Here is a 27,764-nt window from a genome sequence, read left to right as displayed (position 1 = left end):
TATTGTAAAATACTTATCAACTTAGATCATGAGGATTCCAGATTCTTGGTGTAAATTAGTATACTATTAAGTGTTTGTAGTAAAAGACAGACTTTCATCAATATGTTGATATAGACACTGTGGGGCTCTCATCATATGGAGTTCCTAAAGTCATCAAAGATACTTTTAGATATGGGGACTGGATTGACAAGAATCACAGATGTTTTACTGATCAGTGATTTGTGATCATTGTAGGACCCAAGAATAGCATGTTTCAAGTATCCAATTGTTCTGATACTCTCTGGGAGAGAAAGGTGCTTTGGGTAAATAAAAGCCAGATCTTCCATTATTACATATATAATATTGTAATGAAATGCTTTTTTAGTACTGTATGTTTCACCAATATTTTCCCAGGAATTTTGAAGATTTCTTGCATGAGAGTCTGGTTGAATATCTAGATGTGAATGAAGAAAATGATTGTAACATCGCACTCTATGAGCATACAATTAATAAGTAAGTAGGATCCATAACAACCATAAGTAAAACCTATCTGCTTATAGGAACTACCTTCTCTTTCCATTTCATCTTCAATTTTTCTATTGTGTGCTTTGCTAGAAGTATACTGTTTTATAATAAACCATAACCCATCATTTATCTCAATGTAAGACTATAACAAAATTGTGAACAAGTCATTTTTAGACTTAATTATCTTTCATATGCATTACACTTGGTATTTATATTTTAAAGGAATTGCTGCTCTGATTTTAATATTTAATTATTAACAAAATTGAACTAATGAATTAGGATATGTAGAAGATGTATTTATCTCTTCTAGAGAGGATTTTATCAGTGGAGCTATCCAATAAAAATGTGCTGCTTACCTGAAACGGGAGTATATTGTTAAATAGGGAGTTTAATGCTACCAGCTGATAGCTATTTATGTCCTCTAGCAAGAAAGTACTTTTCTGTTTCCTGCTATCAAATGAAATATACTACTTTATTTTCGTCTAATTATAAGTTAGTTAATAATACTTTCAATCAGAATTTTAATTCCTTAAAGGTATGAATCTCTCAAAGTACTTTTCCTCTCTCCTGACAAAGGTCTAACGTGTATAAGAGGATTGGGGTTCATTCTATAACCCAACTAGAGACATAATTCAATACAAAAAAAGATCAATAAGCAGGAGGTCCTTTGTCATGTGTGTTGTAACTATTTTTTTATGATGGATTGGGTTATCTTGGAAATTACTTCTCTTTACAGGTACTATAAGCCATTGAAATTATTAAAGTTATGCTTCAGAAACACTTGAGGAAGGCATAGACAGTCAACCACAGATCCTGGATGTGATATCTGTTACTTTCAGCAAAGACTTAAAAATAATTTGGCTGCTCTTTCTCATATATTTTCTGAATTAACAAAGATTCTGACACTTAGTACGTAAAGTCTTATTTTGTGTTCAATGTCTATAGTGGAGCTATCCAATAAAAATAAAATGCAAGCCACCTATGTAACTTAAAATTTCTAGCAGCCACATTTAAAAAGTAAAAAAAAAACCATGAAATTAATTTCAGTAATTTTATTTAACCCAATATATCTAAAATGTTGTCATGTCAACATGTAATCAGTATGAAAATATGGAGATATTTTACATTTTTTAAGATATATTTTATTGATTTTTTTACAGAGATGAAGGGAGAGGGATAGAGAGTTACAAACATTGATCAGCTGCATCCTGCACACCTCCTGCTGGGGATGTGCCCACAACCAAGGTACGTGCCCTTGACCGGAATTGAACCTGGGACCCTTGAGTCTGCAGGCCGACGCTCTATCCACTGAGCCAAACCAGTTAGGGCTTACATTTTCTTTTAAGTTTTTAAAGTCTGATATGCACTTAACAGCACATCTCAATTTGGATGCTAAATTTTATTGGAAATACTTGATCTCATTAACACAGTTGGAAAAAAAGTAGACTCACAAATGTTAAGTTGTTACAAACGTAACTAAAAGGTTTAAAATGATTGAACTAAGTTATTTCAATTTAAATATGAGTTTTAAAATTTAAGGTGATTAGCCCAGCCAGTGTGGCTCAGTGGTTGAGAGTAAACCCATGAACCAAGAGGCCACCGGTTCAATTCCCATTCAGGGCACATGCCTGGGTTACAGGCTTGATCCACAGTAGGGGGCGTACAGGAGGCAGCTGATTGATGTTTCTCTCTCATCGATGTTTCTGTCTATCCCTCTCACTTCCTCTCTAAAATCAATAAAATGTAAGGTGATTAAAATTAAGTAAAATTTAAAAATTCAGTCCTTTAGTCATACTAGTCTAACTTTTCAAGTGCTTAACAACTACATTTAACTAGTGGTTATGGCATTGGCCCCTCTAGGACTATAATAACTATTCTTAAAGGGGATGTATTTCTCCCTCTAAAATGGTGATATAGCCCTAGCTGGTTTGGCTCAGTGGATAGAGGGTCACCCTGCGACTGAAGAGTCCCGGGTTCAATTCTGGCCAAGGGCACATGTCCAGGTTGCAGGCTCAGTCCCCCCCGCAGTGGGGGGCGTGCAGGAGGCAGCTGGAGGCAATGATTCTCATCATTGATGTTTCTTTCCCTCTCCCTCTCTGAAATCAATACAGACATATTTAAAATAAAGTAAAATAAAATGGTGATGCAATTTTCTCATTGATCTAAGTTGGAAAAGTGAAGACAAGCAAGTTACTTATCCACGTAGATGTTTTTGATCTGCATTTCTATATGCTCAATTAATAATTTCTTTATAAATACTAGTTATTTTTATTAGTAGTTAGTATATAATAATACTTTTTTATATAGACATTCCATACTTTTTTCCTTCTCTTGTATTTCTACAAATAATAGAAACTTCTATCAGTAAGAAATTTGTTTTATTATATTTTATCAGTTTTGCTAGCATCAAATTTTGTTATTGAGGTTTTACTATATAAATTTATTATATATATTTATGTAAATTTAAATATTATTATCTAGATCCTATGGTGACTTAGATAGTAATATTTTCATACCCTTTCAGTGATATTTATTTTATCCTTGGTGCCTAAGATGTCTAATTCTTAATTGACTTGCTAGAGATACCACCCACTTGGAGATTGAACCCTTTACTCTGCTCGGAGTTTGCGCGGGCCTGATTCCATACCCTCATCACAACCAGTCCCCAAGAAACACGTATCAGTGTGCCATGGGGAAACAAGCCATGGGTAAGATTCCCTTCTTGAATTTGCTTCTAAATACTTGGATAAAAGACATGTCTTTATTCTTGCTTCACTAGTATTGTGTGTCTGGCCAATCAGGCATTGCTAACACCTAAGTGTTACCAAACTCAGAGGGTTGCCTAAGGAATTCTGCAATACTTGCAGCTGCCCCTATCATGTCTAAAGCTTAAACAAAAATGGAGAAAACTTCTCTGAACTCATCCCTCTGACTAAACAAAGGGACATACAATAAATGTCACAGAATTATGAAGGGGTAAGTATGAAGAGAAAGCCCTGTGAAATGTAAGATGTTAATCCAGAGAGTTGGAAGAAAGAGCAGAAAACTCAAGGTTAAGGGTGGAGAGGAAGAGGAAATAAAGATGCATGGTGTGTATTAGAATGTATTTCGTAATTGTCTGGATGACAGTCATTGAACGCATTACATCCATGCAATTACTCCTATAGCTCCAGAAACGTCCAATTCTTGTCACAGAAACTGTTCTGAACTCATTTTCCTTTCTTCTTTATATTTTGCTTTCTTTTCATCCACCCATCTATTAATTTATCTATATATTTATCTATAACATTTATTGAGCATCAACTATAGTTCAGACAGTGGGGCTGGAACCTGAAAATATAGAGATGAGGACAGAGCCCTGTCCTCAAGGAGTTCACAGTCTAACAGGAGAGACTAACAAATAAAATGGTAATTCATATAGTATGATAAATTCTATATAGACCCACAGCCAGAATCTAAGGGAAGAAGAGCAGAAAGGTCACTTAAGGTTAGAGAGTAGGCTGTTTCTGAAGAGGAGAATTGAACTAAGTCTTAAAAGACACTAGTATCCTTATGAGTATGGATATTATAAGCAACCATTGCATGAGAAAGTCTTGCTACTTTGATGTGGCTATTTAGTGTATTATAGGTGTAGAGATGCCATATATTAACAAGTTGGGCTTTTATCTTGAAGTTGCTACAAAGAGAATACCAGGCAAAAAAGTTTGGCTTATAAACATTTTGAAATGTTTTTTCAAAATAATTTAAATCCTAATAAATGTAATAAATTTTATTTTCACATATGTCTATGACATCAATATGACTTGTCTCTGATTTAAAGTATGGTATAAGGAACTTAATTTAAAAAACCTGTAAGAGGTTTTTGCATTGTGTTTGGTTACAACCAGAATGCAGTTAGCTCTCAGTTACTAAGAATCAGCTGCAATTGACTATAATTTGACTATTAAGGAATTTTATTTCTCATTATGGATAAAGAGACTGTATTTCTTTTCAAGTTTTTATATTGCCCTTTGGTTGAAGAAATAAGAAGCATGTTGTCCTGCTACCATTTACCTGAATGATGTAATGCCTCGACAGTTCAGAATAATTCCCAGTGGGAAAATCTAAACAGCGGCTCATCAATTTAGCCTTTCCCATTCATCCTCAGCTGCAGCATAGGCTGATTTCCCGCTTGTGCCTCTGACTTGCTAACAAGTTGAAATATACAGTACTGAACCCTGTGTGTCATGAAAGGGCTATCACTTCCATTGGGTTTACCAAACCATTTTGTTTCATGATGTGAATCCCAGCTGAAACAATACACCTTTTGTGTAGAACCTTCAGCAGAATTAACGGAAGACTAATCACTTCATCGCTAATGCCACTCTTTAGTGTGTTTCTTTAGTGTGTTTGTTTGAAGATTGAAATAGAAAGGGCTGCATCTATCTCCACTTATTGAATGGTATGTGTGTGTTTTTAAAATAAGAGACTTGAAGGAAAGAAATAATATTTTTATTTTTGTAACTTCTCTCTCCACTCCCTCCCCCCCCCCCCCCCCAAGCCTTTATTTTGTGGCCATGAGTATCTGAAACATTCGGTTAGTTACCACACACAGTTAAGCAGGATCAGTGTGTACAGAAAGCCAATTCAGTGTCTGTAGAGTTCTTTTGTAGTTTTCTGTGTGAAGGTTTTTTTTCTCGTTTTGTTTTGAGTGTCATTTGCAATTCATTGTCTGTGTTTTCTGAGGTTGGTGTATTCAGCTGCTCTGACCCTGGGTCCTGCACATTTAGCTCCTTGGATACAATCCTCTGACGTTACTGCTGACGCTAGGAAGACAAAAGCCGCTGAATATCTTAAGTAATAAAAAAAAAGCCTTTGTTACTGTTTGTTATTATAAAACACCTGACTGGAAAGAAAAGCAGAGAGATAAAAGTATGTTTAAAGTTGGCACATAATGTGGCCACATTTCTCTTTGGACACTGAAACGGCTGCAGAAGTCTTGAGCGAGGTCTATATGAACAAATCACAAAAGGGGAAAGGCTGACAGAGGGCGAAAACCCGCAGCAGAGACCTGGCTCTCTAAAGCAGACCCAGCACTTTGAGTTGGGTTTCTCTGAGTCATTTTAATTCTATGCAGTCTTGACAGCTGATAAGTCAAAGGCGCACTTTCCCATTTTCAATATGCACTGAAGACTATATGCTGTTCATCCATTAGTCCATGTGGAAGGTGGAGGACAGTAGCCCAGAATTAATTCACTGAATATTCTAGCCACTCTGGAAAATTTGCTGTCTGCCTTTCACTACAAACTCCTCCCATTGAACAGAGTAAAGAAATGAGTGAAAGTCATTTTCTGTCACTACGAAGGAGACCAAAACTAGCACAAACCACAGAGACTGAAAGCCTTACCTTATACATGAGAGAGAGCTGACTTTAATCCAACATGAAACACCAGCAGAGGGTGTTTCTTACATTTAAGGTTCTAATAAAGTTTCCATACCGCATCTTACTGTGCTATTGAGCAACACCTCCTTTCCATGGCTACGGCTCTGTTTGTTGTGACATGGTTCAGAGCAAGAATCAAGGAGACGCGTGTGGACGTGGCGAGGTCTCCAGGTCACTCACTGCTACAAGTAAAGACTGTGTGTTGGAGCTGCATTGTATGTACTCTCCCTGGCACCAGACGCCAAGTTCACATGACTCACGCTTTCTTATCTGCCTGTTTTATTAGTTGGCAGTCCTCTAATGGGACAACTTCTCCTGTTTAAAAGGATCTTTCAGTCATTATCAGCTCTGTTAATAAATATGCATCACATACCTCCCCTAGTCTTGGCTTCTTCTCACCACCCCCTCCCCTTCAGTTTCAGATTGCTGGCACTTTTTTTTCTTTTTTAACTCAGGACCTAATGCAGCTTCTAGTTTTGTTGTTGTTTTCAATAGATTCCATTCCTAAGCAGATAGTCTCCTCTCTTGGATTTCCCACTTAACAGGATGGGATATCTGGAGATATTAAAAACAAAATGTTCAAAGATCCTCATAAAATTTTGTTTTATTTTACATTTCCTCCCCCACTTTCTGTTTGAAATTTTAAAATGAATTCTTTACCCATTTAGGGGTACAAAAATGAAAAGATGTCTTGCTCAATTTGTCCTTTGCAATTCTTGTTTTAGAATTCTGCTATTGGTTCAAAAAAAATTAAAGTTGTTATTAACTAATTTAGATGTAAGCTAATATAATATTTCTTGCAACTAGTGTGTTAATGCGTACTTATGGAGGTGAAATTAAAGTGCAGTATATAGGTCAGAGTTGGAGATAGAATGGGTGATATTGCAGGCTGAGGGGATATATACTTTTATTACTACTATTATTAATATTAGTCATGATGAATGTTGCCACTTATTGAATACCCAAATGATACATGTGAATTTCTTCTTCTATTCATAATAGTAATGCTGTCAGATAAAATGCATGCTTTTTTTGTTTCTGACAAGGCAACTGAATTTTTAAAAGATTACATCTGTGCAGTGCCATCTATAAAACTTACTAAAATTCTTCTCAACTGAAGCTAATTTCTTCCCTCACTTTTTCCTATTCCCTGTGGATCATGATCCAGGTGCCTTTCTTGTTAGACTGTAGATTCTGAGCTCCTTGAGGACAGGGACTGTGTGTTCTTTATTACTGCAGCACAGTGCCAGCTTAAGTAGGTGCAGCATAGGAAGTAATGTTTCCACAATGAATGAATGAATCTTTGAGCACATTAATATGGTTAAGAAATTAGGTGATGTTTTTAAAAGAATCTTTGAAACAAACTAAGTTGGAAGGCTTATACAAACTGATTTTAAGACTTACTCTAAAGCCACAGTAATGGAGACAGTATGATATTGACATGAGGGTAAATATGTAGATCAGTGGAACAGAATTAAGAATCTAGCAATAGACCACATAGTTTTGGGCAATTATTTTTTGATGAATGTGTCAGTGTAATTCAGGGGAAAGGAAAATCTTTTCAACAAAATAAAGTGTCTCTGTATATCTATGTAGAATAAAATGAGTATCATCTCCTACCTCATACCATACAAAAATTAACACAAAATGAATCAAGCCCTAAAAGTAAGAGCTAAAACCATAAAACTTACAGAAGGAAATGAGCAAAAACCTTCATAATCTTGAATAACTTAATATTTGTTAGATAGAATATGAAAAGCACAAACTATAAAAAAAAAGTGAATACTTGGACTTTCTCAAAATTAAGCTTTTGCTCTTTGAAAGACAATGTAAGAATATGAAAGAGACCTTTCCACATAATGGGAGCAAGTTATTTGCAGTACATCTATCTGATAAAGGATTTGTATCCAGTATGTAGAAAGAACCCCTTTCTAATAGGACAACTCAATTAAAAGATAGGAAAAATAAAAACCATACATTTCACAAAGAGTAATAGGAATGATCAATAAGTCCATGAAAAAATACTCAATATTATTAGTCATCAAGTAAATGTAAATTAAAACTGAGATACCACTACATACTCATTAGAATGACTAAAGTAAAAAGACTGACATACTGTGTTGGTTAGGATGTGGAGCAACCAAAATGCTCATATACTGCTGGTGAGAATGTAAAAAATCAGTTTGGAAAATTCTTATGCAGTTTATTCAAGTTAACCCCACCCTTACCAAACCACCGAGAAATTCCACTCCTGTGTATTTACTCAAGAGAAATGAACACACAGAGACATGTGCATGAAGGTTCAGAGCAGCTTTATTCACAATATCCCAAGAGTGGAAGCAACCCAAATCCACCAGTAGGTGAATGGATAAACAAAATGTATATTCATACAATGGAGTAGTACTCAGCAATAAAAAGCAATGATCTGTGATACACACAACCACATGGGTGAATCTCAGAATCATTATGCTAATTGAAAGAAGCAGCAGAAGAATATACATATTGTGATTTTCCATTGATGTAATGTTCTAGAAAATGCAAACTAATCCATATGATAAAATCAGATTAGTGGTTGCTGGGGCCAGGGACAGAGGCAGGCCTTTGGGATAGTTGGAAATGTTCTAGATCTTGATTGTGGTGGTGGTTTCACAGATGTATATATCTGTCAGAACTCATCAATTGAAGTTTATTGTATTCAATAATGTTGATTAAATGAAGGGAAATTGGGCAAAGGAAGACAGAAAAATAATTAAATGCATGAAACTTCATTTTTTTTCAGTATACATTTTCTTTGCTAAGTGCATTCTTACTAACCGTTTTCATCCCACCTTAAATATAAACTTCTTCACTATTTTAAAATACATTTGGATACCTTGCTGTGCCAACTTGTGACTTTTTAAGAAAGTTATGATCAAGAAAATATGACTTTGTAAGAAAAATTATGCCCTGATAGTACAAAATTGACATCATTGGTGACCTACAGTTGTGGCAAAATGGGCTGTAAAAGAATAATATAGATATTCTTATTGTTAATATCCTATATAATAAAAGGCTAATATGCAAATCAGCTGAACAGTGGAATGACCAGTTGCTATCATACACACTGACCACCAGGGAGCAGACGCTCAATGCAGGAGCTGCCCCCTGGTGGTCATTGTGCTCCCACAGGGGGAGTGCCGCTCAGCCAGAAGCCCTGAGCTAGGCTCACAGCTGGCGAGCGCAGCAGTGGTGGCGGGAGCCTCTCCTGCCTTCGCAGCAGTGCTAAGGATGTCCAACTGCTGGCTTAGGACATCCCCCTAAGCCATCAGTTGGACATCCCCCAAGGGCTCCGAGTGGGCACAGGGCAGGCTGAGGGGCTCTCCGCCCCCCCCCCCCCCCCCCACCAAGTGCACCGGGACTCTAGTATATATATATAATGTTCTTTTTAAGGAAGCTGAAAACATTAATAGTGCTTGGTACAGAATTAGATATAGGGATGATCGGTGTAAAAATCACTTGGTGTCAAAATGCTGATGTTAATAGAGACATTCTAATTTGAACATGTGCTTCACCCAGACTAGTCTTATAATTTAATTTCTGTATGGCATTTTCCTCAAAAAGCTTATTATTGGCAAAGTAGCTAGCTAGTCCGTTGTAATTTTTATAATAATTATATGGGGTATGGTGGCATTTTGAAGTGTTTCATTTTGATAAATCATGTTTTAACCTGCATACCACTGTCAATGCTGCTAAAAATGGATTTACTTGTATATTCCTTCAATTTCTTTTAAAAGCCTTTAAAGAAAAATTTCTGATGCGATCATAAGCACCAAACATTTGCTAAACTGTGTTGCTGTGCATCCATTCAGTGGTCAGTTGTAATGTTCAAGAATTATGTTCTGGGCCTGATAAAATTTACAACTGGATCCAGTCTCTTTCATCATTGTTTAGAGGTGCAGCCATTATGCTCCCCTGCTGCATAATAATGCTTGTCTCGGGCTTCAGAAGACACGTTTGGCAGCCTGGTGGGACAGTGGCTAAAGTATACAATTGGAACTGAAATCTCAACATAAATTTTAAATGATTTCATGTAAAAGGACAAACTTACTGCCAGTGAACTTCACCATGGTCCGAGCAGCAGTGATTTTATTCCTAAAACAGTAAGCGATCTATTACCAGGTATCCTGTCCCTTTTATTAGTTGACACTAAAATAACAAATTAATTGGCAATGTATAGTGTAAATTGGACAAAAAGTTCATGAGGTTTTCAGTTTAGCTATTGTTTTTCAGCTGAATTTTGATAAATTTTCTAGAGATTTAAGCACAAATATATACTGTAGTAAAGAATATAATGCAGTTCTTCAATTTCATTTTCTTGACATTTGTTTAGCATCTATAGTGAACCCAGCAATGTACTAGGTGCTTGTTTCTTTAGTACTCTACAGATTTCAGAATTTCTTTCATCACATCTGAATAGGTTATTTTCATCCCTGAATTGAAATCACCATTGATTTAATGACATGAGTACAGAGAAAAAGGTAAAGGAAGTAGTGAGTTTTAGTTTTGGCTTGCCTTAGAGCTTAACTGCATTAAATGGCACATAGGCAGCTTGGGGTATGTGGGTGTTGTGGATGTATCACTGTGGAAGCACATGCAAGAGAGAGACTTCTTAGCTACTCAAGGGGGAAAAGAAGAGAGACTCCAGAGAAGTTAAAGAGGCTCAGGGGCCCACACTCAAGCTCAGCAGTAGGGTAAACATGAGTTTCCCAGTTCTAAGGTCTCTGAGTAGGAGCAAGCCCCTGAGAGTGAAAGCTTTTTATTTTCCAGGCAGGTCCGTGAACCCTAATAAACCCCTAGAGGGAAAAGGGAGAGGCGGGTAACACTCGGATTTAATTTCATTTTTAGTTGACAGTAATACCTCTTCAAGGTCCAATCAGATGGACAGGCTGATTGCTCATGAGGGAAGAGCCCATCCCTGGTTCAGGGGCCTTAGATTCCTTAAGGGAAGGGCATGTCCTTTTTATCTCCACTGCTGGGCAGAGTAGGTGTTTAACTGCTTAATAATGAATGGTTAAGCAAATGGATAAGCCTCTTCTCCTCTGCTTTCACTTTCCTCTTCTCTATTCTGTTTCCCCTACTTTCTTTTTCATTTAAAACTTTTATAATTGTTGGTCTCTTTGTATGTTTGTCCCCCTGTATAACTCCTTGCCTCAGCCCAGGGTGTCGTTCTCCAGTTACCTTCCCCCAGCAACTGGACATGTGCCTGGAGTATAGTAGAACCCAATACAGAATTGTTGACTTACTTACTATATTAACCAATGGAGACTAAAATTCCTCAACTGGGATTAACTATAAATCCAAAGCCTGAAATCATTTAGATTAGTATACCAGAGTGTGGTTTTTCTTCTTTTTTGGGGGGAATTTTAATATTGATGAGAAAAAAATGTTTTTAAAAGTTGTTAGCCACTATGAGGGTATTGCTTTTGAAACGTTTGACCTGAAGATTTTCTTCATTGCAATTAGTGAAATTAATGTGTTTATCACTGTATTCATTGCTGCCTAATTGTTTGACATAATAGAATATTGCATTTTGTTTTTTTCAATGTCAATGAAGGTACCATTGGATATAACCAGCGGAACAGAATTGATACTCTCATGTATCTGCTAGCATACCCACAAAAACCTATGGTTAAAACAAAAACCATTGAGTTGATAGAATTTGAGAAGCTGCCAGCTGGACAGAATGCGACAGTTGCTGTGATGAGTTATAGTGGCTATGATATTGAAGATGCTCTTGTTTTAAACAAGGCCTCCCTGGACAGAGGTAAGTGAATTTTCAAAGCTCTGACACCAAAAGTGCTTGGTACAGAATTAGATATAGGGATGATCAGTGTAAAAATCACTTGGTGTCAAAATGCTAATGTCAGTTTTAAGTGATTATAATTTTATAATATACAAACAAGAGGCAGTTACATTGTGTTGATTTTTTTTTAATGAACATTATATAGAGGTAGTTTGTTAAATGTATTATTCAATAATCTTTTTTCTTTCTTATTTTACTTTATTGGTGACTTGAGGCAATTCCTCAACAGAAAAGATGTAAGAATTTGTTAGTTTTCCAGCAGAAATTATAATAAATGAAATACTTTTTTTAAATATATCTAGATATATATTCAACAATAAACCTGTTTGGTAGGGTGGTAGCAATATTTGTAGGTACCTAGTAAAAGGCTATTTTATTTATTGTATATCTCAACCCCATAATGTTAGACCTTCTTGTTGGCAAAATGATGAAAGTTTAAAAATACACATATTTCAACCCTGACTTACAGTTTTTACTATTTTCTTTCTCAGTTTCTTGATAATTTATTTTGCAGGTCACCACTTAATGGTTTGTTAGCCATCACCTGATCTGAAGTCTGACTTGTCTCTTCATAATCTGTATTTCTTTTTCTGCTCTCTGGCATACCCACTCTGCCTTCCCTTCCCTCTTTGTAGTTGCTAGGCAGCCATAATAGTACTCCTAGACATGTGTCTTTGGCATTAATGTTGGCTGCACTTAATTTATGCCTCTTTTTTTTCCTCCAAATGACAACAGCCATGCTTTAAAACTGGATGTTTTCTTTTCTGATTAACTGGTAACGTTTATGTGGAAATCTGAAGACTTTGTGATATCTGTCAGAAACTCCACAGCACAATTTAACGATTAGAGTTTACTGTCCACTAGCTTTGAAGCTACCACCTGTAAATAAAATGTCCATTTACCCTTAGAAGAAAACACTTCTTGATTTCATGCAGTTCAGATTCACACTGCACTCCAGCATGTTGCAGTTAATGGCCATTGTACAAAATCTGAAGATCATGTAATGTTTCCAGAGTAGCTGTCTCTTGGAGCAGAGTGTATTATGACCATACACAATTAACTAGGAGCCATAATGACTAAGACCTTTTTCAAAGATACACAAATGTCTTCGTTAAACAGTCACCTTCATATTTAAAAATTACATTAGAGCACAGATAGTTTATTTAGAAATCTACTTTTCCCTGATTGATTTTCTAAATTCACATTCTTAGATTTCTTGAAAGTGTTCTGCTTTTGCTGGAGAATTTTAAATGAAGGATTTTAGAGCCATGCATGTATTTCATCAGCAATACCTAGCATTTAACCCTGAGACATTTTCCTATTTAAGTAAACTCTTGGCTTGGCTCAGTATGTCCTGAAGAGATTAGAGAGAAAATCCAGTTTAAAATAACTGTATGGAGGTGATTGGCGGGGGGGACAGCCCTGGCCAGGTGGTTCAGTTGGTTGGAGCCTCATCCCGTACAACAAAAGATTGGGGGTTCAAGTCCCCACCAGGGCATATACCTAGATGGTGGGTTTGATCCCTAATTGGGGTGCATACAGGAGGTAACCAATGGACGTTTCTCTCTCTCTCCCTTCCTCTCTAAAATCAATGAAAACATGTCCTTGGGTGAGGATTACACACAAAACAATCAATTAAAAACATTTTTTTTTTTTTTAAAGAAAAGAAAATCTGCTTGACCAAAGCAGGGTGGGAGAAAAAACAAATCAGTCAGAAAGCCTTGGGAAAATATATTTAGTGTTGAAGGAATGACAGCTGTTTTGGGCAACGCTATAGCTGATGAATCTTTTTGTACGATTCAGTGGTTGAGTTTTTTGTCCCATATAAAGGTGTTCTGTTCATTTTGCTTATTTTTATTAATGTTTAGATTGTTTGTTAGTCTCAGGCCTTTTCCTTCACCCACTAAATAAATGTGATCTAAAAATATAATCAAAGTAAACTAATCTTCAGGATAGAGGTGAACTATTTCTGCCATTAAAGTCATTTGATTGCTTCTTTTCATTTTCTGTGCTCTTCGAAGAAAAACTAATTTTGTATGTGCTTCTTTGGGACTTCCTCTACATGCTAATATCAGAAAAAGAAAATCTTTCCAGAGAAAGATAGCAAAGTTATGCATCAAAATGATTTGTAGGAGAAACCCTGGATGATCAGTAGACTTGGTCTGTCTCAATTCTGCCACCAACTTGCTTGGTGACCATGACCATTTAATTTCTTTGGACTTCACTTGTAGCACCTGATAGATAGAGGGGTTATGCCAGGTGATCTCTAAGGTCCTTTCCATTTCTCACATTCTGTGGCTCTGTGCTCTAAAAGAATCTCTCTGGTAAAATATGTATAGTCCATTCTGAAAATTATTGTAGGGATTCCAGTGTTTATATGGACAGTAGGTAGGAAGAGAAATCCTGAGCTAGTTCTTCAGATTAGTAGATTGTTATTTGGTTTGGCCAGTCCCAGATTATCCAAATGTAGAACAGTTTTGTTTTTTGTAAGGGAGAAGGGGAGTAGAATAGGAATGGTGTGGGTCGTTGAATAACACAAATCTGTGTTTTCTCAGTTTTATATTACTGGTGGTTCTGATACCCATTTTGGTTTCACTTTAGGTTTTGGGCGTTGCCTTGTATATAAAAATGCTAAGTGTACATTGAAACGATATACCAATCAGACTTTTGATAAAGTGATGGGGCCGATGTTGGATGCTGCCACAAGGAAACCCATCTGGAGACATGAGATTTTAGATGCAGATGGTATTTGTTCTCCAGGTAAAAGCCTTAAAAAAATTTAATGTGTGCTTTTTGAAATTATGAAAGTTATTTAATAATATATCAAAATACTTGGTAAATAAATGGGATAGAAAAAAAATCAACCTATGAAACCACTGTCCTAACTCAGCCAGTACTAGTATGTTCATTATTTGGTGAATTTCATTTCTATCTTTTTATGCATATGATTTTACATAGCAGTAATCTATTCTAGTTCTACTTTCCTAGTTATAATTTTGAATCATAGAAAAGCCACTTTAAGGAAATATTTAAAATAAGAAGGTCATGTTCCAGCATCTACCTGAATATATCATTATTTGTGCACTTAGCTTACAGACTGACTTTAGAATCTAATGCCTCTAAAAAGTGTGACTCTATTGTAATTATAAGCTTACTAGAGGCCTGGTGCACAAAATTCGTGTACTTGAGGGGGCTTGGGGGCACACTGACACAGTCCAGGAGCCCTTGAGGGATGTCTGACTGATGGCAGGGGAGCGGCCCTAAGCCATCAGTCGGACATCCTTAGCGCTGCTGTGGAGGCGGAAGAGGCTCCCGCCACAGCCACTGCTCTCACTTGAACCTGGCTTTTGGCTGAGCAGCACTCCCCCTGTGGGAGCACACTGACCCCCAGGGGGCAGCTTCTGCATTGAGCATCTGCCCCCTGCTGATCAGTGCACATCATAGGGAACAGTTGAGCAGCCTTAGCATATCATTAGCATATTACACTTTGATTGGTTGAACGGATGACCAGACAACCAGACACTTAGCATATTAGGCTTTTATTATATAGGATAATGAATTTTGTTGATGCAACCTACAGCCCCTGCCCTGAGTCTTATGGACTAGTGTGGGAAACACATTGATCAGAGAAGCACATATAAACATATGTCAAATTACAACCAGATTAAGGAAAGATATAAGGAGCTATGAAGCCATTTTACAGCAAGAGTATTTGACTTAGGAATATTGGGGTAGCCTTCCTTCTGAAGTGAGCTGAAATCAAGGATAAGTGGAGTCAACCAATGAAGAGGGGAGAGTGTATTCTAAGCAGTGGGAAGGGCTTGTGCAAGTGTCCTGTAGCTTGATAGTTAAAGGATCTGAAAGAAGGCCAGTGTAGCAATAACAAAGAGAGTATAGGGAAGCATGGTGAACATGAGTCTTAGAGAGAGGGGGAAATGAGGGGGGCGTGCAGGGGCCAGATGCAAAGCATTGTAGCCATGTTAGTATTTTCATTATGAAATGATCATCCTGACTACCACGTGGAGAAAAGAGTAGAAGGGGAGCCAAAATAGAGGAGGACCAACTGAGAGCTCTCACAGAGGACCAGACGACAGGAGGTGTGGTGATGTGGAGAGAAGGGCTGGGTGGAGGAGGTTCTTAGGAGGGAAATCTGCATAACCTTGCCACGATGGTGCATGGGTGGTGAGTATTGCATCCGCTGTGGTGCCCCGAGCCACATGGTGCATGGCTTCCCCTCCTTGCTGCCTTTGCTCCTTGGAGAATTTCTCTCACTCTTCACCCAGGTCATGTGGCTGGGAAATAAGTGCTGTGCCAGTACTATAGGAGTTGATTTTGGAGCTTACCATGAAAAGATGCAAAGCAAAGGTGACAACAGCAGGAAAATCAAAGAAATCTTTTTATTTCCTTTGCCCAAGTTAAGTTGGCAGTAACTTATTACTGGTTGAAATAACTATTAATAAAAACAAATGGTCCAAATCTGTTCTGACAACCTAAGATATAAAATTGCTACATTTCTCTTGTTAATGTGGTCCCCTAAATCAGTTGCTTAATTTTAAGTACACTGCAATCTGAATCTGTGATTTGTTTTTAATTGGGCTCACAGAATTACAAGCGAGCCCTGATGAACTTGGTTCCCACTATATGAACTCATTTTTTTTCCATGTCTAGACTTCATGGACCAAGTCTAATCACACTGTTTTATGCCCCAATAATCTTTGCATATCACATAGATGGTAATGATTTGTCTAACCCTTGTTTCTTAGGTGAGAAAGTAGAAAACAAACAAGTGCTCGTAAATAAATCCATGCCCACAGTAACTCAGATCCCCTTGGAAGGAAGCAATGTGCCGCAGCAACCACAGTACAAAGATGTGCCCATCACGTATGTATTGATTGTTCCTTGGAAAAACACAGAAAGATTCACCCTCATAGTGCTCCACTCACTCTCCTTTTGCTGATGACTTCCAGATAGCGCCTGCCTGGTTTCAGCTCCATACTTGCACAGCTTTACAGGGTCCCATATCCAGACCAAAACCATCCTCTCCACCCCAAACAGGCTCCTCCGGGGTCCCTCTCTTGATGAGTGGCACCACCATCCAGCCAGTCACCTGCAACACAAACCTGACTCTTCCTTTACCTGCCACACAGAGCCTAAAGCCTGTAGGTTCAGCAAAATGTATAGGTTCTGTCTCCTTAGTTGCCCTATCCTCTGGATGACGGCGTTTGCCGTCTGAGTTCTGGTCCTCCTCTCCTGCAGACTCCTAGTTAACCGTAACTGCACATCTGCTCCAGCCCTGCACCTCTCCCCATCTCTTAGGCTCTCTCTGTGGTACTACCGGAGTGATTTCTTTTTCTAAGTTACTTATCGGGTCATGGGATTCTCTTGGATAAATAGAATAAAACTTGAGTAGATTGAGTACAACTCCCAATGACAATGTTGCCTGCTGGATAAAGGCCAAACAAAATAATACGAAAAGGACTGTGATCCTCAACATACTTCTCTGGCCTTACCCCTTTGCACACTGGGCCCCATATTTCTAGTGAATTGTCTCTTACTCTCCATAACATATCCTACTTCAGGCCTGCAGCACTTGCTCCCACTGCTCCCCCTACCTGAACGCCCTTCCACTGGTGAAGTCTCAGCTTCAGGGTCACCTCCTCATGAAGCAGTCCTTGACAGCCTGCCCCTCCCCATCACTACTGTCATATCCAACCCCTAACAGGATTGACTGTTGTCTCCCTTACGTCTTTCCTGGCATCTTCACTGTATTTGCCTTTTTCTCATCCTTTGTTGTATTGTGAGTTCCTTTGGGCAGTAGCCATGTCTACTTAATCTTCGTATGTTCAGAGTCTAAAAGGGTCTGACAGAGCAGACTCTTAATAATGTTTATTGTATGAAAAACAGGTGAGAAAAGAGGCAAAGTATGTGAAAAAGTTCATGGGAAAGCTCAGTCAGTAAAAGTGGTTAAGAACTTGGAGTCAAGTCTGACAGGCATCAGCTCAAATCCCAAGTCCACTTCATATGTCTGGGGCACTCTAAGCATCAGTTTTCCTTGTCTATAATCTATAATAAGGGAATAACAATATGTAAATAATATGTGTTGTGAAGATTAAGTTGCATTATGTCTTCCTCATAATAAATGCTTAGTAAATGTTAGCCATTTTAAACTAAGACTAGAAATGGGAAATTGTAATTGAGTTAATATTAAAAAGGAAAGTAACTTTTCAGAGCCCAAAATGGGAATGTCAAAATATTCTGGGGTAGTTATTAAATAAAACCTGTGGTCTGGGGGTGATAGGTTTGGCAGTTTGGAACTCTGTTTTGTTGATTTCCTCTTAACACTAGCTACAAAGGAGCAACGGATTCATATATTGAAAAAGTGATGATATCTTCAAATGCCGAAGATGCTTTTCTAATCAAAATGCTTCTGAGACAGACAAGGCGTCCAGAAATTGGAGACAAATTCAGCAGTCGTCATGGGCAAAAAGGTAAATTGCTTCATTTCTCAGCTTTATATATTATAAAACTGAATATACTAAAATATTTATTAACCACATATGTAAGAGATGTTTGATATCTTTCCCCTATTAAAAAATTTAGTATGTTTGAAAAATTATTACATTGTCATCAAAATTATTCTTGTTTTATTTCTTAAATTAATCTGTTTATATTTTAAAGGCATTTTAAAATATACTGTAGAATTGCTTCTCTGTGCTATTTCATTCATTCTCCTGCAACTTCTTGGACCAAAGTTATAACTATAAATACATTTAGATGACGTACCTATTAAAGTACAGGTAGCTGTTCAAAAAACGAATAGTAATACCTATTTTTTTATAAAAGGTACATATTTAAACTACTATGTGTTCTGTTGGGTCATAATATCATAGGGTGTCAGCACTAGAAGATACCTTAGAGTTATCTGCCCCTTTATGTAACAGATAAGGCAGTTGAGACCCTCATGTTAAGTGGCCAGTCAGGGGCACCCGATTAGTCGGTTGCTGAGCTGGTGTAAGAACCCAGGTCTCCCAACTCCAGTGCAGTGCTTTGTCCACTGCACAGCGTTCCCCCTCCTGGATGGTGTTTCTCCATCTGATCCTACGGGCAGGCCTCACTCTTTTCATTGATGGTTACTGTTGGGTTTTCATCCATTTGTGGTTTTGTTCTTTTATCTTTGAAAACCAAAGCATTGTGTCACTATTAATGAACTCACTATTACTATGGTCTCTTTTAGACAATGTATATATTGTTTAAGAGAGGAAAAGTTTGTCCTGGGGTTTGAATTTTGGCTTTGTCTACTGCTTTCTAATCTCAACATTAGCAGCAGCTAACACTTTTGTAGTACTGTGTGCGTGACTATGTTTCCAGCACTCACTTCTCACACAGCACTAGGCGGCAGGTACTGTTATTATCCTCACTTTATAGATGAGGAAACAGAGGCACAGAAAGATTAGCAGCTTGCCCAAAGTCCCCAGTTTGTTGGCAGAACTGGTTTTTGAACCCTGGCAGACTGGCTCCAGAATCCATCCTCTTGAACTACTATTCTGATTATTAAGCAGTGAGCATTGTGCCTGACACATACGTATTTAATGGTAAAGAAAGGATAGCAAGATCATTAACAATGGCTGTTACTCATTCTACTCTTCAACCTTGAATCTTACCCTCACTTTTGCTTATAAATTGCTAGTGTGATATCTTTTTTTAAAATTGGTAATATTATAATATTCTTACTGATTTTAACTGTTTATTTGCCAACCAAGTATATCCAATATTACAATTTATTTTGGTCAAATCAATCCAGCCTTAGTTGTCATTCCATCAATGTAAGTTTTTCAGACTAAGATACTATTTCATCAAAAGCATTTTAGTTCAGTTGACAGATGCAGAATTATTTTACCCTATCAGTTTTTTATAAGAGTTGTTCCATTATAAGTATAAATTTGACACCTTGCTTTGTACAATTTTTTAAGATGCTAACTCTTAATACCTTTTGAGGTTTTTTTTTAAATATCTTGAGATTCTAGTTTTTTCTGCTGCTTACCAGTGACAATGAAATTCTCTGTTTCTTCTTCTCTCTTGGTCTTGACAATTTCTGAGATGCACCCCTAAGTCATTCTGGGGTCATCATAACCTTGTTTACAGGCTCAGTTTTACTTGATCTATTATTTGGACAAGAGCAAAGCTTGATATTCTTATAAAATGTCAGCACTGGAAGCTTTACAACAGTGTACACCATAAGAGAATATCTATTCTGAATCATTTACAAACTTCACATATCCCAAATCCTGTGCTTTATTCCATCAGAGAATTGTGCATACCTGAAGGCTGGCATACATTTCAGTGATTATCCACCGTGTTCTAGCTCCACTAAACTTCCTGAAGACAAGGACTATGTCTTCATTCTCATAAAGTCTGACAGAGCCTCTTTTGTCATAGTTATGTAATAGATAGTTGATAATGGTTGAATATATGAATGAATTGAAGGTAGAGGAAATAGAAAGGGACAGATTCTCTACTCTTAATGGTTTGGTTTTACATAGGTTTTGATTTATTATATGTGACTTTGTGTATGGGTAATATGGACAAAGCAGTACTTTTGGAAATGAAAAACATACTTGGTTAGTAAGTTCCTATAAATACAGACCTCTACATAAAATGTCAGTAAATCTTTGTGCTATAGCATTTTTCAAACTATTAATATGATACGGATAATGTTCATTGACAGAAGTGGTTTCCCACTTGCAATGACCTAAAACTTCAGCTTTTAGAGATCTGTTCAATCTCCAGGGGCTTTGACTTGTACAGCTCTGTGTGAAACCGAAAGACGTCCTCCTGGGTTTAGGTGATCTTTCACTTGTAGTGAGGAGTTTATCTTGCTAGTTTTCCTTTTCCTATTGTTTTTAATCCAAGGGTAAAAAACCTTCTGATAGTCTAGATTCCCTTGATATTTCCTTCTTTTACAGCTTCATCAGATTTATTGAAAAGATTGAGAAAAAAAACAGCAAACAAAAAATAGATCCTGTAACCTTTTAACAGAGTAATATAAGGAATGACATAGAACCCGTAACTGAACATAATTTTCATTTCCTTTAAGTATAATTTTTTATTAAATAATAAATGCACATGGTTTAAAAAGGTCAAATAGTACAGAAAAGGGGGGGTTGTACTAAAAAACATCAGTCTTTGCCTTTTTTCCAGTTCTGCTTCCCAGAAGCAATTTCTTCTCATTTTTATCTTCACAGCTTGTAGTGAATTCCTTAGACAGCTATATATTCATTCATCCACTTTAGATATTGATATCCTATTATATGATAGAAAGCAGGACCTACCACTTTGTTACCTCTCTTCCATACTCTTCCTCTACTTCCTGCACAGATTTATTATAATTTGGGGTTATTTAATTATTTAGATTCCATTACTATTACTACATAAATATTCTTCACTTCCAAGCCAAACAGTTGTTGGATGTGTTTCCTTTGTTTTATAACTTTACTTTTTTTCTGAAGTTAATTTCATATTTTTATTTGCTTAATTTTTCTTATTTCTATTGCCATTCTTCTATACCATTAGCAGTTTCTCAAGAATTGTCCACACAATCAATAGTTTTTTGGACCATATTTCCCCCCAGAAGATTTTCTTCATAGTACCCCCAAAGACAAGGAAAGTAAAGGCAAAAATAAATGAATGGGACTTACCAAGCTGAAAAGCTGCACAGCAAAAGAAACCGCCAACAAAACATAAAGGCAACCAACCGAATAGGAGATGATATTTGCAAATAATAGCTCCTGCCAGGCGATATCCCATTACCATTCTGTCCCCTGGATTGCCATTTTCCCTGAGATTTCCCCTTGGGTAAGATATAGCCTTTTCCTGAGTCTTACTGAATACTAATATTTCTTAATATATCTTTTCTCTTTCCTCCTTAAGTGGTCATCTTCTTAAAATTCCTATTCTTCCTGGATAAACAACTTTACATAGCACTTCTCAGCCACCAATCCAGAGTAAATCCTATTCCCCAGATACCTTGTTCCAGAAATGCCTGCCAAACTCATATAAAGACATACTCCTAACATAGAGCTGTATTTTCAGGTATCCCTTCTAAAATCAACTCATTGTAAAACATTATCCCACTCCCTTTTTTAATTGGTCTTCTGGTCAGGTTTTATTTTTATTTATTTTTAATCTTTATTGTTGAAAGTATTACATATGCCCTCCTCCCCCATTCACCCCTTCTAGCCTGCCACCAAATCCCACCCCAGGTCTTCAGCACCCTATTGTCTGTGTCCATGGGTTATACATATATGCATACACTCTGGTCAAGTTTTAGTAGTGTTAGTTAAAATTCAAAATCTGTTAAGAATTTGAGCAGATATAAAAGGAAATAAATTTTTGAGCCCTCAAGTTTGACCATTCTCCTGTTCATCTGGCTAAGCTGTGATAGTTGGAACCAGAAACGAAACAGTGACAGTGAGCTGCATTCACGTGCAGTGGGCACAGCTGGCAATGTCTCCAAGGAGCCACACAACAACCCAGCCCTTAGTGTGGGGGCCAGAGAGGCTCTGGATAAGACCTAAAAGTTGGATGTTGGCAAGTAAAATGTGAATGAAATGAAAAATGTAGTTCACGGTATTTATATTATTTGTGGTTGTCATGACATGAGCTGATAAAAATTTATAGTGTTGTGAATTTTCAGGGTGTATGTGTCACACCATGATTCCTGCAGTGATTTGTTTGTGATTGGTCTAGATACATGCCACAGTAGGACCCGTAGTTAGTTGAACTTAGTTTTCACTCTTGACATGGAAAGTTGTTTGGAAATACTGTTTTTTTCTTTGTAGCACCACCTGCAAGCTAAACATGTGAAAAATGTAAAGATTATTTTTATTTAGGGGCTCTTTATGCCTACCTCTTTTCCCCCCTCCATTAGAACATTAAGTTTGTATTTTTGGTGTTCAGAAAGCAACATGGCCCTGTGTGTTGCCCGATTTTTATCTTTTGTTAAAAGTTGACTTTGAGAGAGCTGTTGTTAGAGATTCTTTTGGTCTATGCATAGTGTATAGGTTGAATTTCTGCACGTAATGCCTCTTAAAATATCCTCTCTAATAATCAGAGGAGACTTGATTTAATTTCACAGAACATGAGTGTATCCTTCTCAAGCCTGACCACTTCAAAGGTGGTAGGATAATTAGTAGCTAAATGAAACAAATGTGAAGAGGAGACTAAACAGGAGTGGTTTATGTTATAAAAGAGCTGAGAAAGATTGAAGAGGACAGAATGAGTGGATGAACTGGAGCAGGAGAATTAGTACTTACTATTAGGGGATCAGTATCAGTGCTGTGCCATAAGCAAAGATTGGGTGTAATTGATCAGAGAAGTCTCATTGAAGTGAAAGTGTTTGATCAGTAGCTGTTAAAAATGTGACCCAGTAAGTAGTGTTGCCTTCTAGGACCTCAAGAATGGAGGATGACTAAGTAGAAAGCCAAGCATGCAGGAAGGAGAAAGTGTTTCATAAAGAAGAAGGGTCCCAAATAACATAAAGACTACTCCAGCTTGAGAAGCAGTCAGGGCTCACTCACAGCACACCTTCTAGATAATGGAATTCCAGTGCAGTTTTCTAATGAGAAATTCAAAGTTTAATAAAGTACAGCCCTCTTTGGGTCTTTAGAAGTCCATTATGTACCTCATCAATGTTTTCGTATATGTGCTGCCGAAGTGAGCACATGTACCTCGTCAATAAATGCACAGTGAGTCGTCCCCCCCCCCCCAAAAGAGCTGGGTCTTTGATAAGAATCTTTACAACAGTTCATCCTTTTGTGGAATGCAAAGTACTGAGAAAGGTGTGATGATCTATATACTGGTATAGAAAAGCCTAAGCAACTATTACTGTTGAACCGGTCAACCAATTGCTATGACGCACACTGACCACCAGGGGGCAGTGCACTCTCACAGCCAGCCTTTCACAGCCAGCCAACCTCCCTCGGTCCCTCCCCCCATACCGAAGGCCCCCAGGTCTCAGCCGGCAGCTGCCAGGCCCTGATAGGCCTTGATTGCAGGCCAGGCCTAGGGACCCCACTAGTGCACGAATTTTGTGTACCAGGCCCGTAGTGTAGTAATAACCTTCTATGCACCAAAGTTGTGAATTTGTTTACAAGGGAAGGAAGGTTTTTTAATTTTGTTTTAATTTCAGTTGCAAATAAATATTAAAACCCTGAAGTCTTAATCTCCTTTCCAAATGTTCTGGACTTCTGGATACCTTGAGGCCAGACTTATATGATAGATGCATAATGATGCTCCATAGAGGGAAATAGAGTAGAGCGTGGGTCTGGAATGTTCTTCATGTTTTCTCTTTATATTCTTTCTTGATCCCTTTATAGAAACAGTTAAAGATAGGAAGAGACATCCACATATATTGTGTATTGGAGTCATGTTTGGAACTAGACTGTTTATTAAAATTAAAATAACTTATGTAAGCCTCTTGAACTTTGGTATAAGTTCTGTGTGAAGGTAACTCATCAAAAGCAGACATCTTTATCTTGGGCCTTGCTTTTCCTGATGCTTAGTTCACTTATTAGAAGGGTGAGCAGATTTCCAGCTCTTTCATTTTTTTAATTCTTTAACAAAAATTATCTGTCAGCCTAAGGAATTCCCAAGTTTAATTTCAGTGCTCAGGCAAACCAAATTATTATATTTTCTTCTTACTTTTGCTGCTATTCACAATGAGGGAGGAAACTGTGGATTCCTTTGATGTGGGGGGAAAGCAATATATCACTTCCCTGAAAGAACATTTCTCAGTCTCTCATGTGAAAAAGGATTAGCACCTCAACAAAGGTCCTGTAGATCACAGAATTGGGCAGCAATACCAAACAGTATTCTTAAGGAGAGGAAGAACTGTATTTGAGCAAGAGTGTCCTGGCAAACAGAAGTTTTTTAATAACTGCAAATCTGAGATAATGGCACACACTCCTCAGTATCTCCCCCTAAATCCTCAGATAGTTCTTTTAAATAGAGTAAAGTCACCCTTTGTTTTAAAGTAGAAGTACAGTCTTATCAAAAGACTGTTTTTTAATGCGATGATTCTGTGTATCTTTGGTTCATAAGGATTATGCATTTATGGATAAAAATGTTTGGAAGATTCATCTTTGACTCTCTCTTGTTAAACAAAATTTTCACATAAGGTCACATGCTTTCACTTTGCATTTAAAATGTGATTCAACAACCTGGTGAATTTATTAAGGATTTGATTAAGGAATTTTATATACTAGGTATGAAGAGGCTGTGGGAAATAGGAAAATTTTAATTTGTGTGTGGCAGAAAGCTGAGAGGAAAGCTTATTTGTTAAGGTTTGGGTAAAAATTTTGCTTTTTCCACACCTTTATTTATTTCCTTTTTCTAGATTATGTTTTCTAAAACAGAATGAAAAGACTCTGATTTAAAGTAATAATAATAATAACACCTTGTACTCATGTAGCACTTGAGACTGCCTAAAATCCTCTCTGCCAGACTAAAGCTTCAAAGTCGGATATCTTTGGCTCCCTACTTTGCTTGATCCTGCTTGAATGAAAGATTCCAGTGGGAGGGGAGAAGGGGCCAATGGAGCTAATAGTGTGAGCCCCAAGATAAGGTGTGTGCTGCCAAATGATCCGTCAGAGTTTGGGTCCAAAAAGAAATTCTGGCAGCTGTTGCTTAAATGTTAGGAATCAGGATTATTTTGTCCATATAGACACCTTTATTGTGAGGAGATTTTATTTCATTTACTATTTTAAGAACAAATTTTGGTCTTCAGTAGCTAGCCAGTAACCCTCTGACCTTTCAGTAAATATCCAACTAAAGCTTTGAAATTAGGGTGGTTAGTGTTTTATGGCCCAGAATAAAAATCTCCAATTCTGTTTCCAAACAGTGTAGCCCCAACACATTTTATTAAGCTCTTGACACATTCAGCCGTGTGTATTTTGTCAAGTTCCTATGGTTATTGTTTTACAATAGCTGCTTCCAGGAGCATTGTAAGGGTTTCAATTAATCAGCCCTTTGTGTGCTTCAGACTATGCAAATTTATCACATCAGCCATTCAGCTGCTCATGGGAAAGCCATGTAAAAACTGTATTGTCTTCCAGCGCCTCCTCTCATTTAGAGTGATGTTTTAATAAGAAAGCTAATCAAGTTTTCTTATGCATTATTTATCTGTTAACATGTAAGGAAGAGCCGAATTAAAATTATGTCAACCGGGATAGTGGCAAGTGATGTGATAGATCTGGAAGTGATTCAACAGCAGAACAAAGCTAATATGATTCAACAGTTTTTGTCTCCTTCCCTCCCCCTTGGGATTATTTAAGGTGGTGGTGAGGAAAATAAAAGAAGGTTAATTCAATCACTGGAAAGGGAAGGGGGGAAGGAAGAAAGGGAGTAACCACCTGTGTTAGCTTTCACGTTTTGATTTAGAGATTTACATTTCTGAATATATAAAGGCTTATGGAGATGAGCTTATTCAAAGCAAAAACATTTTTTTTGCTTAATACGAACAGTCAAACTTGAAAGCATTCCTGCTGCTTCTTTGGCTCCATTTACCACTATATTCATCAGCAGTAACTGCTCCGCACTGGAAATCCTCAGCCCAAGTCCTGTGAAGTTCTTAAGTTATTAGGAGACACTGTCCCGATCGTGTGAAATGATCTGCACAGCCCAGCCGGAGTGAGCTTCTTTTCAGCTCTTCAGCCAAAGTTAGTGCAACTGCACTTGTTTCTTCCATTCATTAAGTTGGTCTCCTTTGCTTTGCTAGTTTGCTTCCTGCTGAGAATAATTAGGTTTCTTATATAATAATAATTCCTTGGATTTAGATGCTGCCTATCTCTAAGGACCTTAAAGTACCTCTCAGACATTAGTACCTCTCATCTGTTCTTTTGACACAATTGCCTCATGAGATAGGTGCTAATTATCCCCATTACAAAGACCAAACAACTAAGGCTTGCCAGAAAGTGGTGTGCCCCCCGCCCGAAACACAATGTCAGTGGAACAGCACAGAGTCAAATTAAGGTCACCCGGATTCCTTGATCTCCTGCCCTACATAGATCTGAGAGTCCAGGAGTTGATGAGTCCTTTACAGATGACATTCCCCACACACACACATTTATGAACCTCATTAAGACCAGGCATTGCACAGTGATCGCTCCTTTACCGGACATCAGTCCTCTTCCTGCGCTATGACTGACAGAGAAAAATCACAGCATCATTTCACCCTTCATTTCATGCCAAGTGTCAAACTGGGCAGAATAAATAGCCTTGTCTAACAGGTACTTGCAGAAAGCAGAGCATTAGAATGTGGCAAGCTGAATTGTATAAATGTTTTAATTTTCAATATTCAGTCAGATTAATCTGTGCAGGACTCGTATCCCTGAGCCTCTTCATATGTCCCCACCTCCATCACAGCACTTGTCACATAGCATATGCTTGGTAATTGAGGGAAATGATTCTCTCTTTCCTCGCTCAAAAAAGGAAGAGTAAAAACATATATCAACCTCAGAGTGGTCATTCAATCCCAAAGTGGTTATGGAAGGTAGATTTGCTAAAGGGAAAAATTTTTAAATTAAAAAGTGAAACAGTGTGATATTAAAATGAGACTTGGCTGTCGACAAAGTAGAGAACCATTTGCTAGTATGTTGCTAAAACATTGAAATCCGATCAGAACATCTCTTGAATCATCGATGTTATTAAGTTGTCTTCTGTTATTAAGTTGCTTTCCTTTCTTGATATGGTATGAGAATGCTTTAGTTTTTCCTTACCATTTTTATTACATCCTTACCGTCTTTTTTTCTAATTGAATTGTGATAGGACCATTACACTAAAACTAATTTAAAAAAAAAAAAAAGACTTTTGAACAAGTCAGTTGCTGTTTATAATTAGAAACACTAAGAATGATTCATCAGATTAACTGTTTTTTTTGCTGGGTAAACCTATTCTTTAAATGATTTATATGTTGTTCTGCTAGGCCATGAAAATAGAAAT

At 37.4% G+C, this 27,764-nt stretch overlaps 1 protein-coding gene across 2 annotated transcripts in view; it reads left to right on the top strand.

The window, feature by feature from the left end:
• The window catches only part of POLR3B (RNA polymerase III subunit B), a 101,125-nt gene that overhangs the window by 52,636 nt on the left and 20,725 nt on the right, over nucleotides 1-27,764 (top strand). For both annotated transcript variants that reach the window (XM_079774442.1, XM_079774443.1), the window contains exons 18-23: nucleotides 394-492; nucleotides 3,085-3,212; nucleotides 11,520-11,729; nucleotides 14,370-14,528; nucleotides 16,532-16,649; nucleotides 18,114-18,256. In XM_079774442.1, the coding sequence (XP_079630568.1) occupies nucleotides 394-492; nucleotides 3,085-3,212; nucleotides 11,520-11,729; nucleotides 14,370-14,528; nucleotides 16,532-16,649; nucleotides 18,114-18,256 (857 nt within the window). The remainder of the gene's footprint in view (nucleotides 1-393; nucleotides 493-3,084; nucleotides 3,213-11,519; nucleotides 11,730-14,369; nucleotides 14,529-16,531; nucleotides 16,650-18,113; nucleotides 18,257-27,764) is intronic.

The sequence above is a fragment of the Cnephaeus nilssonii genome (genome assembly GCF_951640355.1).
Source record: "Cnephaeus nilssonii genome assembly, chromosome: 6".
NCBI lineage: Eukaryota > Metazoa > Chordata > Mammalia > Chiroptera > Vespertilionidae > Cnephaeus > Cnephaeus nilssonii.
Note: the sequence above shows the minus strand (reverse complement) of the source record. Positions and strands in the feature narration are given on the sequence as shown.